The sequence below is a fragment of the Xiphophorus maculatus genome, chromosome 23 (genome assembly GCF_002775205.1).
Source record: "Xiphophorus maculatus strain JP 163 A chromosome 23, X_maculatus-5.0-male, whole genome shotgun sequence".
NCBI lineage: Eukaryota > Metazoa > Chordata > Actinopteri > Cyprinodontiformes > Poeciliidae > Xiphophorus > Xiphophorus maculatus.
The window spans coordinates 21,220,501-21,238,580 of NC_036465.1; the positions used below are offsets into that span (position 1 = coordinate 21,220,501).

General features: G+C 42.1%; 1 protein-coding gene across 4 annotated transcripts in view; it reads left to right on the forward strand.

The window, feature by feature from the left end:
• The window catches only part of unc5a (unc-5 netrin receptor A), a 173,989-nt gene that overhangs the window by 123,585 nt on the left and 32,324 nt on the right, over positions 1-18,080 (forward strand). For 2 of the 4 annotated variants that reach the window (XM_023328918.1, XM_023328919.1), the window contains exons 6-7: positions 4,893-5,060; positions 12,429-12,593. In XM_023328918.1, the coding sequence (XP_023184686.1) occupies positions 4,893-5,060; positions 12,429-12,593 (333 nt within the window). The remainder of the gene's footprint in view (positions 1-4,892; positions 5,061-12,428; positions 12,594-18,080) is intronic. The other 2 variants (XM_023328920.1, XM_023328921.1) reach the window with 1 other exon arrangement.

The window sequence follows — 18,080 nt, forward strand, 5'->3', positions numbered from 1 at the left end:
CTGCAGACAGGGTGTGAAAGTTTGTGTGTGTGTGTGTGTGTGTGTGTGTGTGTGTGTGTGTGTGTGTGTGTGTGTGTGTGTGTGTGTGCGTGTGCGTGTGCGTGTGCGTGTGCGTGTGTGTGTGTGTGTGTGTGTGTGTGTGTGTGTGTGTGTGTGTGTAGGTGTGTGTGCGCGTGTGTGTGTGTGTGTGTGTGGGTGTGTGTGTGTGTGTGTGTCTTTGAAGCAAAAATGGCAACACGAAAACAGGTGACAGCAATTTGAGGTGAGCTGTGTTTTTATAGTTCACACATATGTGTGCTGCCGTGGGCAGGTACGTACACAACACCAGTTCAACAAAGGGATGCATTGCTGCTGTGAAATACAGCAATACCTGTTGTACTACAAGCATGCCATAAAAAATACCTGCATATTTGTTTCCCATTTACACACTTTTTTCCGCATGAACATGCTTTTATTATGTCATTATTTTGTACTTTTGCTCAGAAAAATCAAAGGGTTTGATTTTGTCCTGCTCTCACTCAAACTATTTATAATGAGACTATTACAAGAAACAGAAAAAAACATGTTTATTTCAGAAGATTTAGATCAACCCTATTCAATTAAAGAGCAGATTAAGGTCGCTCTAAAAGATTTTTGGTCCTTTTTCTTTTCAGTCTGCTAAAGCTCACAGTGAAATCTCACCAGATTTAGGGTGGAAGGATGTTTAAAGAGTGAAGATATTTTGCTAGAAGCCGTGATAGATAAATGAAAACATTTAGTAAAGTACTTTCTCTCATCTCTAAAACACTTCATATAGTTATATATAAACTATCTTAAGAAAAGAAGCGGATAGAACGATGCTATCTGACATTTGTAACTTTATTTAAAATATTTTTTCTTAATTTTTCTCCTATATCTTTACATATGTATGATGTGCATCAGTTAGAGACCCACTACTTGATGATTGGCAATCACAGTGTGACTCAACACCACGTAAAATGCAATACCCAACCAAATATTGCATCAAAGCAGTCCTTTGCAACTCTTGTGTTGTAAACATTGATTGTGTTATGATCATGTCAATTCCATATATTGTGCCGGTTGAGTCCTATTCAACTTTTATCTATGTTGGAGGCATGAAAGTCTAACACTCATTTCACATTATTTCCAAGTGGCAACTTTTTTGGGAAAATTATTAAGTAATAGTTATTTCAGTACCTATCAGATAAAATGTCATCGAGAGGAACTTTTTCAAGGTTTCCATCTTTTATTCTGTCAAAACTATGCAAACTCTAAAGTTGGTAAAAATGTTGAAATAGTAGTTTTGAACATCAGTTGAAGTGGTTTAAAAGTGAAGAAATCATTTTCACTCTGAATGGTTTCAAAAGAAAGATGTTAATTTAGAGCAGGTGGTCAAACCACACATTATCATATGCTCCATTGAGCCACATGCATTAAAACATTACAAAAGCTCAATTATGACTGGTGTTGATTATAATTGATTAGGTTGTTGTTAAAGGGAATATAGTGCTTAATTTACTGTGGAGGCAAGAGCATTCACGCTCCTATTGTTCGCCTCTATAGCGGGCTCAAACAGTCCTTTTCATTCGTTGGTCCAATAAATTATGAAAGAATGATGCAGGAGGCCATTTGTGCAACTTCCCTCTCATCTCAATATGTGCTTGATAAAATGAGTCATATCAGTTGAGGATACATCAGAACGGAGGAAATTGTTCCTCTACCTGCAGACTTGGTTTTGATGTTCCTGTATCTTTACCTTGCAGCAAACCATTTATCGTGCAGCATCTCTGTCCACGATTTTAGTTAATCTACCTAGCGGTAGCAACTGATAATAACTTCTACTTTTCTAAGGCGGCTCAACAGGGGGGCCAGAGATGCATTTTAACAAGACCTGGCTGGTGTGACTGCACTCGGTGCTAAGAGGTAATCAGAGGCCGAGTTGCCTGGCAATTTACCTCGCTGTGGCGAGCAATCAATTGCATAGAGAGGGCAAGGAAATGATTCAGCCCCGACAAGCGCAGAGAGTTAAGGGGAAATTACGAAGGGAGTATGTACAGAGAGGCAATGACAGTGCCGCTCAGGTCAATAAATCAGGAAACTGTGTAGCTCATAGGCTGAAGGAAACACGGTAGATGCTGGGAAAGAAGCTGCATGATTTGATGTAATCACCTGCCATGATTGAGAGGCGCTCAACAGTATCAGTTACATGATAATTGACACTTAAAGTTTAGAACAGGAGCAATGGTTTAGCAAATAGCTGCAGTAATAGGAATTCGGTGTTTAAAGTTTATGAAATGCTTGAACTCTAGGCTTTGTTTGAATAATGTCGTAAAATCAGTTTGTCATCGGTGGTTTAAAGTATCTGGCAAAAAAAGTATTCATGCCCCTTAGACATTTTCCCATTTTTGCTGTAGTACAACCACATATCTTTACATATTTTACTGGGCTTTTATGTAATAGATCAGCACAAAGAAGTGCATGATTGTGAGGTAGAACAAAAATCATTATAGTCTGAACATGGTATTTGCCTCATTTAAGCTGATACCGTTAAGCAAAATCAAGTGCAACTAATTGCCTTTAGAAATGACCTCATTAGTAAACAGAACGCATTTGTTTGCAAGACCTGGCTGTCAGAGAAGCCCATAGTGACTCTGGAGGAGCTGCTGACATCCACAACTGAGGCAGGAGACTCTGTCAATATGACAACTATTAGTCATGTGTGGCAAACATCTTTGTTTTATAAAGTGTGGAAAGAAAAAGATTGCTGAGAGAGATAAATCAAAGGTGTATTTCACCTTTCACAAAGCACTTCATTAAGATGGTTTTCGCTCTGTTTATCTTGTTAAAAGGCCAAGTAACAGGGGGCGTCCCTGACTTGTCAAGAAAGGGAGTCAGAACCTTGTATCAGCTGACTTGTGAAGGGGTAAAACGACAGTGCTGCTCGAGTGTGTGATACAGCAATTACAGGCAATCTGGACGGCCAGCTGGCTAGGAGAATTAAGGCAAAACACAAAGACTATCACTGTGGGCGTTTGACTTACATGGAACAAGTTGAGCTGACTTTCACAAAAAAACAGATCACTGGATCTTAGTTTGGTACAATTTCATAAAAGCTGGTTTCGGTTATGTTCGTAAATAAAAACAAAAAGCTATAACACGCCGCAAATGTACTTAATGTTTTAGGAGTTTTCTGACACTCATTTCATGCTCAACACTTTATATTGACCCTGAGAAACTCAACTCCATGCCTCTTTAAGTTCTGCAATAAGTTTGATTCATAATTTATGAATGACCAGAGGGAGCTCAAGTCATCTGTACAAATTCATTGCAAAACTGTTTTAAAAGAGATGCCACTTTTTTTGTTTTTTTTTTTCATCTGCTTCAAGCTGTCAGCCACATGTTATACAAGGCACTCTGGGCAGAAGAGGGGAAAATGTAACTTTTTGGCCTACATAGTTGTTATCTGTGACAGAAAAGCCTGAAGCGGCCATCCCCACTGTGGCTCTCGGTGGTGGCAGCTTCATGATGTAGGGATGAATTTCTTCAATACTCAATGAAATGCTACTCAGAGTTAATAAACACATGTACATGACACACTTTCCAGACTTTTAGTTGTATCATTTCTTCCTCGTTTAGTTTAATTTAGTTTCTAGTCTATTTAAAAGAATAGTACAATACATATGAACGTACATTTAAATACATGAGAATATAGCCAAGTGGCTAATTTCCATCTCTAGTCCCATTGGAAAATTTGTGTTAAACACAAATAATAAAAACAAGGATGGAAACAAGAGTTATATCACTCTGAAGTTAAATGTATATAAGCAACCATTAAAGCCATACACATCAATCAACATCAATGGTGATATTTTTGAAGAGTCTGCTTTTAAGATGATTTCTATATGAAATGAGACGTAAAAAGTCCCTTATGTTGTTCAGGATTGTACTCCGACAATGGGTCTCACCCTCTATTCTTTATTCTTTTGAATAAATTGTTGTAATAGAGGTGGAGCAGAGCCATGAAGTATTTTATAAACCAAGACAGAAAATGTTATTCTAACTTAGTTGTTTATGTTTTAGGAGTATGTGAGATTATCTACACCATTAGATTTATTATCTAACACATTGATGCACAATTTTAAGTGATTTACAACAACTTGTTGTACAAGTCATATGAATCAAAGTCACCAAAGTATAACTTGCTGTGCTTTAAGTTTATTAATTATTTATATTGGAAAAAATATTAGCTATATAAACTTAATAGTTTCCATCTTGGAGTTGTGAGCTCCTTTGTTTGTTTGATTAACATAAAATGCCAAGCATTGAAGTTTGTGGATGTGACATGACTAAATGTGGAAAAAAGAAACATTCAAAGTTTTTGGGGGACACTGTAATTTAAAGTTATATTTCACTAATCGTTTGGTCTTCCAAATAGAAAAATCATCGCCAAGAGCTGTAAAAATTCTGACTTTATGAAAACGGTCAAATATAATATTAGTTTTAACATCACCAGCTGCAGCAACTGTGTTAGTCTGGTCTGGCAAGTTGCTTGGTTATACTCCGCTTCCTATTGAGTCATTTTGTTTTCACTGTGTTTGGCTGTAATTCCAGCACACATGCAGGAAGCAGCCAACTCTGCTCCTGCTCCTCCATGTGTTCACCTTTCTGTGTGGAGCCTAGCAGTGTATAGGCAGTCACGATTTTTCAAATGTAGCACACCTCTTTTTATTTCTGCATGTCGGGTAAACCTGGCTGCTCTGTTCCTTCATCCATCCATCCCTTCCTCCCTCCTTCCATTCAACCTTCCCTTCTTCCTTACCGCTCCCCCCCTACTTCCCCCCACCTTCCTCCTCCTCCTCCTCCTCCTCCTCCTCTCGGCACCGGTCTGACAGTCAACGGTGGCTGGTCCACATGGACCACCTGGTCGTCCTGCAGCGCTGTGTGCGGGCGTGGCTGGCAGAAGAGGAGCCGGAGCTGCACCAATCCCACGCCACTAAACGGAGGCACATCCTGTGAGGGGCAGAACGTCCAGAAAAGTGCCTGTGTGGCCACCTGTCCAGGTAACTCCCAGGCAGCCCTGTTTGTCCTGTGGCATTGGCTTCTTGTGGCTTATTTGCATTTTCTTCTTTCATTGCCTTTTTTTTGCATCTATAAGTCATCAATTCATTCTTTTCCCTGCCCTTTCGCACTGTACCTCTGCACTGTAGCATTTTCTATTTATTTTTTTTATATGGCAAGCTTTTGTTGCCTTTTGCAATTAGAGCGCTTGCACAGCAATCCTGCTAGGGATTTAATACTATCACATGTTGTTTGCATCATCAGCTGCACTGTGAATAGGCTTAATTTTTATTTCAGCTCCCACCCCATACACATAGACACAGCCTTGGCTTTGTGTCGCACTCACCAGAGCAATTGTTGTTATTTCCTGTTCAAGCTGCTACTTAAAATGTGTGGGGAAAAAAATAAATAAATAAAAAAAATCTGAATTATGGGAGCTTGCGTGCTATGTTTATGTGAGAGGAGTTAAGGGGAATTTCATTTGCTGGCTCAGTCTCCCCTGTGAGAGCGTCTGAGAGGCAGAGAGCGTCGTGGCTGATAGTGAGCAACACTTATTGATCTCTGGGAGCCTGAGATGGAAGTCAAGCTGCCTCATTTGCTAGTTCGCATTAGAAACCCCTGACAGGGGAGAGACCTGGACAGGAAAATGAAGGAGGAAGGTGGAAGCAGGGATAGAAACAGGTGGAATCAGATATAACGTCGGAAAGAAAAGGAGAGAGACGCTGGGAATGGAGCCGGGTGTTTGGCTCTGACAGGGAGCTGGGGCCACGCTGACCGCAGGAGAAATCTCCCACGGTCTGTAAATATCAGAGAAGGAAATACGACACCTTTGACAAGGGGGGGAGAAGGAGGACGGGCTTCGTCTTGCTGCCTAAAACTGAGGCTATCTTCCTCAGCGATCAAGGCATTCTGTTACACATCTCCCATGTAAAGACATCACTACATGTCAAGGATGAGTGTAAGTAACATGGCCCACTGGAATACAGCGGGAGGAGGAAGACAGAGGAAACACAAATGCACGACGCAGCGCCGGGATGTGAACAGAGTCTGAATTATTAGAGCCGGAGAAACTAGTAATGGAATTAGAATTAGAGCGGTGCCCAGGGATGCTTGACTTTCCTCCACAGCAAAGCAGGCTACTGACCTCCATGAGCTTAAAGAGATTAATGTCAGTCCAAGCTGCTATTGTTAGACCAAACCGCTTCCTCCTTCATCTTCCTCCTGCTCCTCAAGGAGAAAGAGTGTAATTCCCACCAAAAGGGAGCTATGGCAAAAAAAACAAAAACTGCATTGTGTCCGGCAAACATGTTTTTACAGAGACTTTTGGGAGAGAAAGAAGTCATGTTTTTCCTGTTGATGAGAGATGCTAGGGCAACATGACCCCACTTACACCTGTCAGTCCCAGTGTTTGGCAACAGAGCGTGGTCTCTGGCTGCGATTCTCACATTTATTCGTCTGAGTTGGTGGCATCAGTAACACTGACAGGCCCAGCTGTCTGCAGCTGGCCAGAGCCGGCAACACCAGCGGCTGTGGATGCTGGGATGCTGTTTCCCAAGGAGCGCCGAAGCCTTCATGTAAGCAGAGGCATTAACGGAATCAGATCTCCCACATTAAACCCCTTTTTGTTTCATCAGCCAAATGGTTTACAAACGAATGAATCATGAGCTTGAACGCATGACCAGACAATCGCATACAACAGTCGCACTCAGCAAGAAGCAGCCGTCCAGCCTTGCAGTGTGTGAGCGAGAGAGCATCGCCACTTACTGCAGAACAACTTCAATAATCGCTGCGCGTATAGCCTTCACAGGTCTAGATAGTGATTTAAGTCCATCTCTGAAAGAGACTTGAGAAGAGCGGGTCACATGGAGAGCTGTAACGCCGCAGATAGACATCGTGTTATTTATTCAGACACTGCCAACATTTGGATTCAGAAGTAGTGCTCTTTATTTTTTTATGCCAGCCTTGAGAGGGGGGGGGGGTTTCTCCACAGCTGCTTTGTTTTTGAGTTGCGTTGTTAAAAATTACATGATTTAAAGCTGGTCTGGTTTCAAGACTTCATCAGTTATCTAAACTTGGAATTTGCTGTTGATTATTAGCTCTCTGGTGTGCTTAACTTCCAGTGTACGGTGCCATGCAAAAGTGTTCACACCCCTTGCACTTCTTCACATATTCCCTCTCACTACAACCACAAACCTTAGTGTATTAACCTGGATTTTCTGTGATGAACTAGAACAAAGTAGGGCATGTTGGTGAAGGCTAGGGAGAATTATGTTCTTTTTCTAGTGCACATTTGTATTCAAAGTCCATTGTAAACAATTGACTTCAAATGTCACGTTATTATTAAATTATTGTAGGAGGCTGCAAAAGATTTGAGACTTCGGTAGATGTTCACTTTCCAGTGGGACAGTGACCCACATTCTTGCACCTTACACCTTCTTTTCATAAGCTTAAAGTGTTTTGAAAAGAATATTAGGTTCTGGGCTGCTGCGATTGCATCTATGTGTTGACTAGGCATCAATTATGGAACACATTTTTTATATAAAAAATATTATTTGATTTATATTCAAGAAAACATTTGGAAACTATGTTTTCTTTTCTGATCTTTTCATAATTTTGTTCTATTTTATGTTTTTTTGCCACAAAAAGATTGCAATAAAATATATTAGAAATGTTCAGCTGTAACGCAACAAAATATAATAAATATATAAAAACTTTTGCAATACACTATAGTTTGGTTTTATTTTAGCAGCTTGTGCTACATATTTATTGTCTTTTTTTTTGTCGCCCTGGCCGTTCCCAGTTTCACTGTAACTATTCTTTTAAATTGTTTTATGTCGATAAAAACCCGACGGGGGACGGGCATCGCAAATTAGCTGAGGCTATAAATGTTTATGGTGTTCTGTTTGTGTTTATACTTAACTCTTGTCCCCATGCAAATAAACAGTAAAGAAAGAAACATTCCTATTGTTCAGCCAAGTCTTCATGTGTATTTCTGGTTGATGTGCTTGGGCTCGACTGCTGTCACCTTTTAAAAGTAACATGGTTTCTTCTGAGCAGGTCAGCCGCAGAGGCATATTTTTATACACATACATTATGGATCATCTTCCACAGCCTGGCACCATCAATAACAAAACTGTCCACACGTCTGTTCGCGATGACTCTTGTGTCTAAATGCGAGCTCCCACCTCTCATTGGAAACGTGCGAAGCCATGGAGGCTCATCTGTATTTTTGTCTGAGTCTCCAAAGTGTTTAATGAGAGTTGGCGGAGGCCTGCGTGGCGGATCAGATGGGCTCCTTGCTGAGAGAGACGCGGGGAGCTGTGGAGGAGGCTGAGGCTAAAGCCTGAGGCTGAGGCAGAGCAGATCAACACTTGAGACAGCGAGTAGCCAAACTATGCCAGAGCTCATCTCATTTGACCCCCCTCCCCTCTTTTCCTTTTCTCTTGTCTCCATCCCAGCACATCCCGCTGAAATATCCCACATAATACAGCAGTCCATCCCTCACCCTCTTATTGACTGTGCCCCTGCACTGACTTGTGGTCAGAGCCAACAGTAGTGGCAAAATGTCAGATCATGCCAACATTTCCAACAAAGACTCACATCCCCGCAGCCAATAGCTAACAGTTAGTCACCAGTTTTTGGAAGGCAGCAAGATGAACGGAGCCGCCGCCTGAGCTGAGAGCAAACACCAAACAACCTGAAGAGGTTTCTAACTTGAGTGAATCATTTAAAAATGGTAACGATCCCTCTGGCTTGCCAGCGGAGTCGGGAGAATTCAGCAAGATGGAAAATAAATAGACTCGGAGCTGGTGTGCTTGTGCGCGCCCGCCTTCGTGTCTGCGTCTGTTCGCGGATGAGTCCTGCACATGTCCCCATATGTCTTGTTTCTGCACTGCAGGCGAAAGTCTAATTGTACTTTGGAAGTACGTTCTCGTGCGTTTGTAAAAAATTGTCCTAGATTGTTCTGCAGATTGCACATTTTATCCATAGAATAAATGAAGGCGGTGAGTAATAAATGTGGCAGCCGAGCACATTAATTTGATGCAAAAAGACGGTGGCCATCTGGTGACAGACTTGCATCATTTTTAATCATTTGGTGCCTTTCATTTTAAGCCCACTCTCCTTCATATCTCACCCTATCTCACTTTGGTTTATATCTCTGCTTCACACAACACAAAAGAGTGAACTCAGCCTTTTGTGTTTTTGATCAGCAAGAAATTATATTAAAGTAGTTGAAATTGCACATCAACATTATGTTGCTACTAACCATCAGATCGGTTTTATTTCTGCTATGTGCAGAAGTAAAAAGCCTTTATTCCTTTTTTTCAATCAGCCTTTTGATGCCTGGGATCAGCGGCGGGACGTGTGCACACATGTGCGCTGACAGGACAGTGGGAGCAGAGGGACAACCTGCTGGTCTCAGTGGTACTTGTCCACGTCCCCGTGTTTCCTTCAAGGACACAGAAACCATAGGCGTTCAGCGATCTCGAGCTGCGTCCGTCAGCAGCCATTGTCATTTTGAACAGCGGAGTCTCAACCAGGCCCTCCCACTGACCTGTGGAGAATGGTCGGATTCTTTTTGCTTCTACACTTGGCAACGTGTCCAAATGGGGGGGAGGAGGGTGCCACTGGGTTATTGTATTACTGTACCTCCTCAGAGACCCGCCTGACCTGAAACCTGCGGCGCTGCGAGATTGAAAATCAGCTAAGGTGCCTTTTGCTGTGGAAGTAACAATCTCCTTCTGGGGATTTAAATTGGAAAACCATGGCTTTGGATTAGTTTTTTCATGGAGCTTGACAAATTAAAAAGAAAAGATCTGTTAGTTGGTTTTCTCATATCTGTAATTGCTGCGTCTTACTGTCGTTTTATGCTCTCCATACGCTGCTTGCTTTCACGCTCAATCGTGTGGCATGCATTCAGAGTCAGCCAGTCGAGGCTCGTTCTTGCATCCTTGTCTTTACGTTTGATTCTCGTCAGGTTTGGGTGCCGGTGCTCGTCTCATATCTGCATCGTCTAGCATCACGTTTTAGGTCCACGTCGCTCTCCTTGTTTGAAAATGTCATTTGCATGGTCATTAGTTTTGCTTTGTGTTGGAAAAGGGGGAAGAAGAATTCCATCATCTCATCAGGGCAGATGTTGATCTCATCTCTTTATTTCACAGCCATGTGGATAAACTGAGGGGCAACATAATATATTCATTAGGATGTAATTTGCTATTCAATCATTTTCATTCCCAGCCTGGACAATGAGCCCACTGGCCCACGGATGGGTCTACTCAATGCCAAACAAGGACAATTATCTGATTGGTTCTGCTCTTGCTGCCAAATTGATCTGACTGCAAAAAGAATCCAGGCTGTGTCAGCATCCCGCCACACACACCCCTACACCCCTGCACACACAAAGCAAGCAGAGTAGTGCTAAAGTTTTTCTTGTAGCCATTTGAAAAAAAAAAAAAAACATACATAAGTATACCGTATTTTTATTTTCTATTTGTACTTACAAACTAAGCATAATTTGCTTTTCACTTGGTTTTCCAAATTAAGATTAATACAAATTTGACAAATTTTGCCATCTCACTTATGTTTCATCAACCAAAGACTTGTGAACTGCCAGGGGAGTGATCGGCTTTCTGGGAATCGTTCCCCTTGTTCTCTTTATTGCCAAGATTAATGAACACGAGGGTTTTCCAAGCCTCTGGTCAGCCGGGGGTGGGGTCACCACTGTCACAGAGGTGTGCCTCAACTTTGTGTGTGTGTGCAGAAGAACGTCATCAGGTCCCCTTCATCCTTGCGTTTGGGAAAGAGAGCGAGACAGAGGTGTTTTTTTCCCCCCATGAGAGCTCATTACTGCTCTTTTTCCCATTAGCCGAACGGTAACCTTCTCCCGGCCCAGCGCTGTGTCACTCTCAATATCACTCTCAGCCACCACCTCCACTGGCCACAATGCCAAATTACCCCCTCCTTTGTGAAATGGCCTCCTTCTCTGTGTGAAGAAAAGGCCGGCTGATATTTCTTACAGCCGGCCGTGCACACAACTATTACCGGCCCATTTTCATTTGTCTCATTTTGCTTGTGCTGATGATGGGCTGTTTGAAGTTGTGACTGGCCTGCAGCTGTAATGTACTCTCTTCTCAGCTCATAATAGCACCACCTGTATTGTGTTTTGCATCCAGTTGCGATGCAGGCGGCATCACAGTTGCTACAGTAACGTCTTGTTTGACTAAGTAATCAAACCAAAGCACGTTTGTTTCTTTCACAAATGTACATTTACTAAAGAAACTTGGATTAGGACTATAGGGCCTTGCAGAAGCATTCTTTACGTTAAAACCACTGTTTCTCATATTTAATCAAATTTCAGTGTGATAGACCAACACAAAGTAGTGCATAATTGTTTAATTGAAGGGAAAATGATAGAAATGTGAAATGCAATTGTAAGCCCTGTTTTAGTCTGATACTCTTAATCACATTCAGTGCAAATGATTTAATTCATAAGTCAACCAAAGAGAGTATGACACAACTGCAATCCTGCCAGATCATTGCCCTTCATTAAAATTGAGAAGCTCATGGCATCTCTAAAAGAGATTAAATAAGCCAGATTATGTTTACGGAAGAATTGCATTTTTAAAAAAATCCAGTGTTGAAGGAAAGCTCTAAAAGGTTTAGTTGGGAAGCATGAGGGGGAAAGGCGTTCCTGTTAGATGAGAGCAGGACTGAAATTTTTGGTCCAGATGTGTTCTTTTTTCCTTTCCACTTTTCAACAATGTAACATGTTGTGGTAAAATAGGGCATGAAATCCTTATAAAACACCTTGAAGCTCCTGGTTGTAATGCTGAAGCGTTATGGGGCGGGAATACTTTTGCGAAACACTATATGTGTGCCTATCTATTTATGTTTGCAAAGCTTTTTATTTCTCTGTGCATATCTGTTTTGGTGACCAGGTCACAGCACCGTCACACCACCCGGGTTTATCTGCTGCATCTGCTTTGCATGTTAAAAATAAACAAAGACAGGAGAATAGAAACAACATGGCTCTCCTCCGCAGTTTTACATGCAGTGGTTTCCCCTGTGCCTCTGGTGGATTTAAAAAGTTTGCACAATCGTATTTGCATGACTGTAAAATATCAATGCTGGGGTTTCACAAGTGGTTTTGCACATGATGGGAATGGAGAATTTTGATCTATATGTTCTCAAATTACACAAATCTGCCGCTGCGTTGTAAATAAACTTTACTATGTGATCGAATTCTATCACCTTGTTTCCCAGTCAATCATTTTATTCCCGTAAACTGGAGTGTAAGTGTAAACTGTGGCCTTTTGTTGCCATGTCTGCATGTTTATCCTCAGCCGTGTTTTATATGTGTGTTCTCGTAGTGGACGGAGGCTGGAGCGAGTGGAGCAAGTGGTCAGCATGCGGGGCAGATTGTTCGATGTGGAGGAGCAGGGAGTGCTCCCAGCCCTCGCCCGGCACCGGGGGCAAGGACTGCCAGGGGCTCGACCTCCAGTCTATGAACTGTACCAACGAGCAGTGCCCACAGAGTGAGTGCAGAAACCACCCACACACTGCAAAACTATCGCTCTCACTGTTCGACTCTGCTGCAACAATGCAAGATGTGACGTTTGAGATTTATTCTTAGCCATTGGCAACGGGATCAAGTGATCTCAGGGGCAAGTATGGATTTTAAAATAAATTCAGGAATAATTGAATTTTATAGCTAAAGTTAGGACGAGTCAGTGGGTTATACGGAACACAAGGAGACAAGTGAACAGAATAAGGAGGAGGGATCCTGTGGAACATGGGAAAGTTTGGGAAAATGTTTGTGTTTTCATGTTAATCCCAGTGCGCTTGTCTTTCTTAATATCCTTGATTGTTCATGTTCTTCTTTCTTCATTTTTCTTTTCTTACCATGCAGTTTTTATCTTTCCTTTCTGTTTTTCATTCCTTACTTCCCCTGTCTTCATCTTCCTTGTTCTTAATTATTTCCCTTCCTGTCATCCTTCCCTCTTTCCTCCTTTCATTCTTTCCTTCTTTCTTTCGCTCTTTCCTTCCTTCCTTCCTTCCTTTATTCCTTTGCTCTTTTTTTCCTTCCCTCCCTCCTTTCTTCCTTTCCTTCCTTACTATCCTTTAAATTGTTTATTTTTCCTTCCTTTGTTTTTATTTTCTATCTTCTTTCCTGCCTTGCTTTCTTTTTCCGCCTGGTGCTTTTGTTATATTAATGACCTGACCTCAATAAAAGCAGTATATTCATAGTGAACTTTTGTATCTGTAGGTGAAAATTGCCCAAAGTGGGCTTTTGCACGAAAAGTTTGGAATTTAGACATAAAAAATTTGTAGCTAGCAACCCTGAAGGAGGCTAACACAAAGAATAAGTAAACATTTTTCCTTATTTATGAAGCTTTTTTTTACTGTAGAACAAGGAGTAACCCTCTTCCTGTCACTATGTAAATTAAACATTTAACCCTTTCTTTTGACATTGGCATCAAGTGATAAATGATGAGTTCATCTTGCTAAGGCATCAGCAAGAAAAAGCTGCTTTTCCCTTGAGGTACATTTTCACACATAAGGTTCATCTGTGGCCCACCGTTAGCTCATCCCCACCTGGGTGACCTTTTCAGATGATCATTTCTAATTAACACTGGAGTGACACTTGCTGCTAGCATAATGCACTGTATTACCTCGTGGATCAGCTCTCTGTTGCTCCCTGACCTATTAATAGAGGTGAGAATTGAAGCATCTCTCCACTGATTAAAACACAACCTGCCAGATAAATGACCACGAGCCAAATGGGCTGTGAAAACGCACATGGCTGGCTCGTACGAGTTTGGCAGGACACTTCTCGGGGTGAGAAAGCATCCATGTTGGACTCAGCTAGCTTAAAAGCCAGCACGCCTTAACTTTTATGTATTTATTTTACATCCCCTGTGAATTATAATAAGGCACGTTTATTCTGCAAGGATTAAAAACCAGAGAGTGCAAAGGGCCAGAGTCAGTAGTCGCCTAGAAAGAGGCTCCACGGGGTCCAACTCTGACCAGATGGACATGAAGAGAGAGCTCCATCATTCCCTACAGATATCAAAGACTGAAACATATTGCAGCCTTCCGTCCGGAGACAATGAGGGCGGCGTCTCGAATAAAAACGGCTATAAATAGTGTGCTCTTTGGCTGATCCTCATGGTAAACACCGCAAGTCTTAATGGGGATTCATCTGACATGAGCCGATGAATTAATAAACTGAAATCTGGTATCGGGCACTGATTGATGTGATCAGATGGACTGAAGGAGGATATCTGCTGAGATCTACAGTATGCAAGATGCTGCATAATGTATAGCTCGCTACGGGCATGTGCTTGCTTTTGTCGAGCAGCGGGCGAGTTTGGCAGGGTGCAGTGATCCCAGGCAGCTCAGTCGGCCAATCATCAAAGGTCAGCAGCTCCTCCTCAGAGAGGCAGGAAACATACACAAAGATGCCCGTCATTGTTCCCGTCTTTCTCTCACAGTCGCACACAGAGTCGTAGAGTATTTATCCTGACAGTGTGGAGCAGAGCGCTGGCCTCTGAAGAATGCCCCATCCCAATCTGTTCCTAGCAGATGCGAATCCATAGACAATTGCTGTGTGAAGTATTAAAATAAGCACAGAGGCGAGATGGTTTTGGCTCGTCAGCAACTTGCCAACTTCAACCATATCTCCAGGCCATTAGCGATGATGGAGAACTTGCCCCTGAAACAAAAGGCAGCCTTTCTCTTCCGATGTAAATTCAAAATAGCAAGTAAATCAGCGTCACAATGTAACAATAGCTCTCCTCTGTCTGAGGTTCTGATCTCCGTTGTCATGTTAAAAGAGACACTTTAGAAGAGGATATTGGTTTGAGCAATGCGCATGAAAACTAACCCTTGGTCATGGATTTGAGTTACAGCTGGAAAACAAACAGATTTGAGCCGTGCAGGATCATTTTCATAAAGAAAACAAGTCAAGCCCAAAATGTAGCTTATGCAAAATCAGCGCATGGAAACGATGAATGTGCTGGCGTGGAGCCACAGCCTAAATGGCAGACAGGTGTTGGAGGGCACACAAAGGGTAGAGAGGAAAAACAATGGTTCCCTTCTTTCCCGACTCAGGAAATTAGAACAAAATACAACAATTATTTCACTTAACATGTGTGATAAGGATAATGGACTTAATTTTGAGCATCATCCAATTTCGGTGTCAGAAAAAATGGTGGAAAGTATTAGTTTATCTTTAGCTTGCTTTTGTATTAGAGGCTAATTTGGCAGCAAACTGGCTGCCATTTTTTTTCTTTATGAGTTTGTTTGCCAGAGCAGGGTCACGGTGCTGTGTGAAAAATAGCTGAGCATTTATTTTGGACTATATTTCACCAGGACCCCGCAGAGGGATGGGACGACTGTATTGTGGAGATAGTAATGGTCACGTTCACTTTGAGAGTTTTAGTAGCCATATTTCCCTGACCTTAAGAAGTCGGGGGTAATTCATCTTCAGGCAAGCGACTAGGATTGGCCATGGGATGAAATATATTCGCTCGTCTCCTGATAAATGCCCCGGGGAGGAAGCACAGGAGGCTCTAAAGCTCTTATTTATCAATGCAGCTGAGAGAAAGGAGCAGGTAGAGACAGGTTTCCTATGCAGTCTGGGAAAGTTTGGAATTCAAGTGTTTTCAAGGTTCATCAAAATAGATCGAAAAAAGAAAAATAGAGGGAGGTAGTTGAGGTATTTTTCATCAAGTCATTCATCCATCCATCTATCCATCCATCCATCGTTATCTGTTTTTTGCAAGTTTCACAATAAACTTCTGTAATTATGTCCTTTCAAAATTAGTAGGAACCCTGAGGAGAACCAGGAACATTATTCCGTCTGTCAATACAGTACGAATCCAAACATTTCCAGGACCCAGATACACAGCTTCAGAGGAGATGAGTTATGCCGGTCCATCTCAAGGCAGAAACTGATCCTTAACCAGCCAGCCCTGGAGCAAGTCTGACGAACTGAAGTGAAAGCTCACAGAGCAAAACAGACATTGCCCTGCGGTCATTTCTGCAAGAAAAAAAAAAATGCTCATCACATCTACAGATTATCCACAGGCAGGTGTCAATCATGATGAGAGGTCACACACAAAGAGAATCAAAAGTTGTGCAATTAAGTCAAGTAGAAGTGGAGGATGCAGTGACGGATGACAGCGAGGGGAAGGCGGAGGATGTGTAAATTGGTATGGAGTGCATGGAAAGAGAGGGCACTTTGGAGAGGGACTAAAGTAGAACCCATCCAATTATAAAAGCTGATTAGCTGTGTCAATTAAAAGTGTGATGGATGTCCTTTCAATTATTGGCCGGCATCATGAGAATCAATGAGTGCAGACCAGGAGGAGCTGCAGTGAGCACTGGGATCGTTTGGCTGTGACACCTGGTGGGTCAGATAAAACTTCACTCAGTGATGCTCTGATAAGCCACCAGAGATTACAGTCTGGGCAGAGGATGAGAGAGGTGGACAGAGAAGAAAAAAGGGAGGAGGGGGTAGTCTGATTGACTGACTTTATTGTTTGGATGCAACAGCGGTGTAGCTGAAGAGAAAAAGGAAGTGCAGAGATACCGGATCTCTTTGGCTCCACCAGGTGTCTTTGGTGTGTCCTCAGAAAGTAAACTAATCTAAATCAGTAGAGAACAGGTGGCTGCTCTCCTATCTGATGGATGTTGTTTTGTCTTTTGTGAGACCAAGTATCCCTCAACAGCCTGGAAAACTACCTGTCCAAATATCACGGCGTCATCTGACCTTTGACTCGCCGAAAACAATTGGATTTGAGAAATTTAATGAGAGGTGCAGCACGTCTCCCCTTTCTGCTTCTGGAGCTCATTGTGAAGAGCGGAGGGTTCAGCCAGGCTGCTCAGAGTTAAGCACCTCTGTGCTAGCCTGAGGAAACTTATGGAAAAACACAGGGAGTCGAGTCAGAGATAGAGAGGAGCACATAGGTAAATGGACTATATGAGAAGCGCAGAGAGGATGGGAGTGCGTCCCAGAAGATTCTTCAAGCCAGAAGTGTGTTCTGCGGATATCTGCTAGAACAAAAAAAAAAAAAAAGACAATCTTGTGTTTATCTTTAGCCAGTCATTCACGATTGATTACTTGTCAAGAGATCTCTGGCTGAACGAGGAGCTGCCATAGAGGTTAGCTGCTTATAATCCCTCTACTTAAAGTATCAGATTGCACTGAGATAATCACCCATGAAATAGATTCTGGCATTTCATTTTTAAATTTTTAGGGAAGCTTTGTCCAAGGAAACTGAGAATTAGAAGCACGAGCAGAAGAGACGGACTAAGAAATACACAAAATGAATAAATATGAGACTCCTTTTTTTTTTTATTTGACTGCTATTTTAATTTTCTATCACATGCCTCAGATTCACTAACACCGTTTCAAAATGTCAAACGGTTGTTTGTAAAGGTTAATGCAGCTCTTTGTTGTTGCTCGTTGCTTCAAAATCATCACGAATGCCTGCAAATTTTAATGACAAAATGATGAATTGGGTCCTAATCCGGTTTATTTCTGGATTTGTTATTGATAAAAATGCTAATTTCCTACAATCTGTCAGTCAAAGGCACATTACTCAGCCCTCCCATTTGCCTTTTAATTGTAATTTTCCTTCTACTACATTTGTTCCTGTCTCCTCTCTTCCACCCTGTCCTCCTCCTTTTGTTGTCAACTCAGCACACGCTCAGCCTGCAGCACTTTAACCTTTTCTGTTGTTCCCCATCCCTCAATGCTGCACCGCTCGTTGTGTCCCCTCCTTGGCTGTGTTCGCTTGACAGCACTACGCCCCAGTGGCTTCTGGGCACAATGGTGCTCCACAAAGGCCTTGGGAGAATCCTCCGCCACCAAATTCCAGCAGCACAGGGAGACAGCTGTAGCAAATCCCATTCTCCTGCAAAAACAAACACACTCAACTGCACACACACATAGTTTAAAAAATATATCTAAAAAATCTGGCCTGAAAGTTTTGGGAAGAGGATGCTCTTATGCT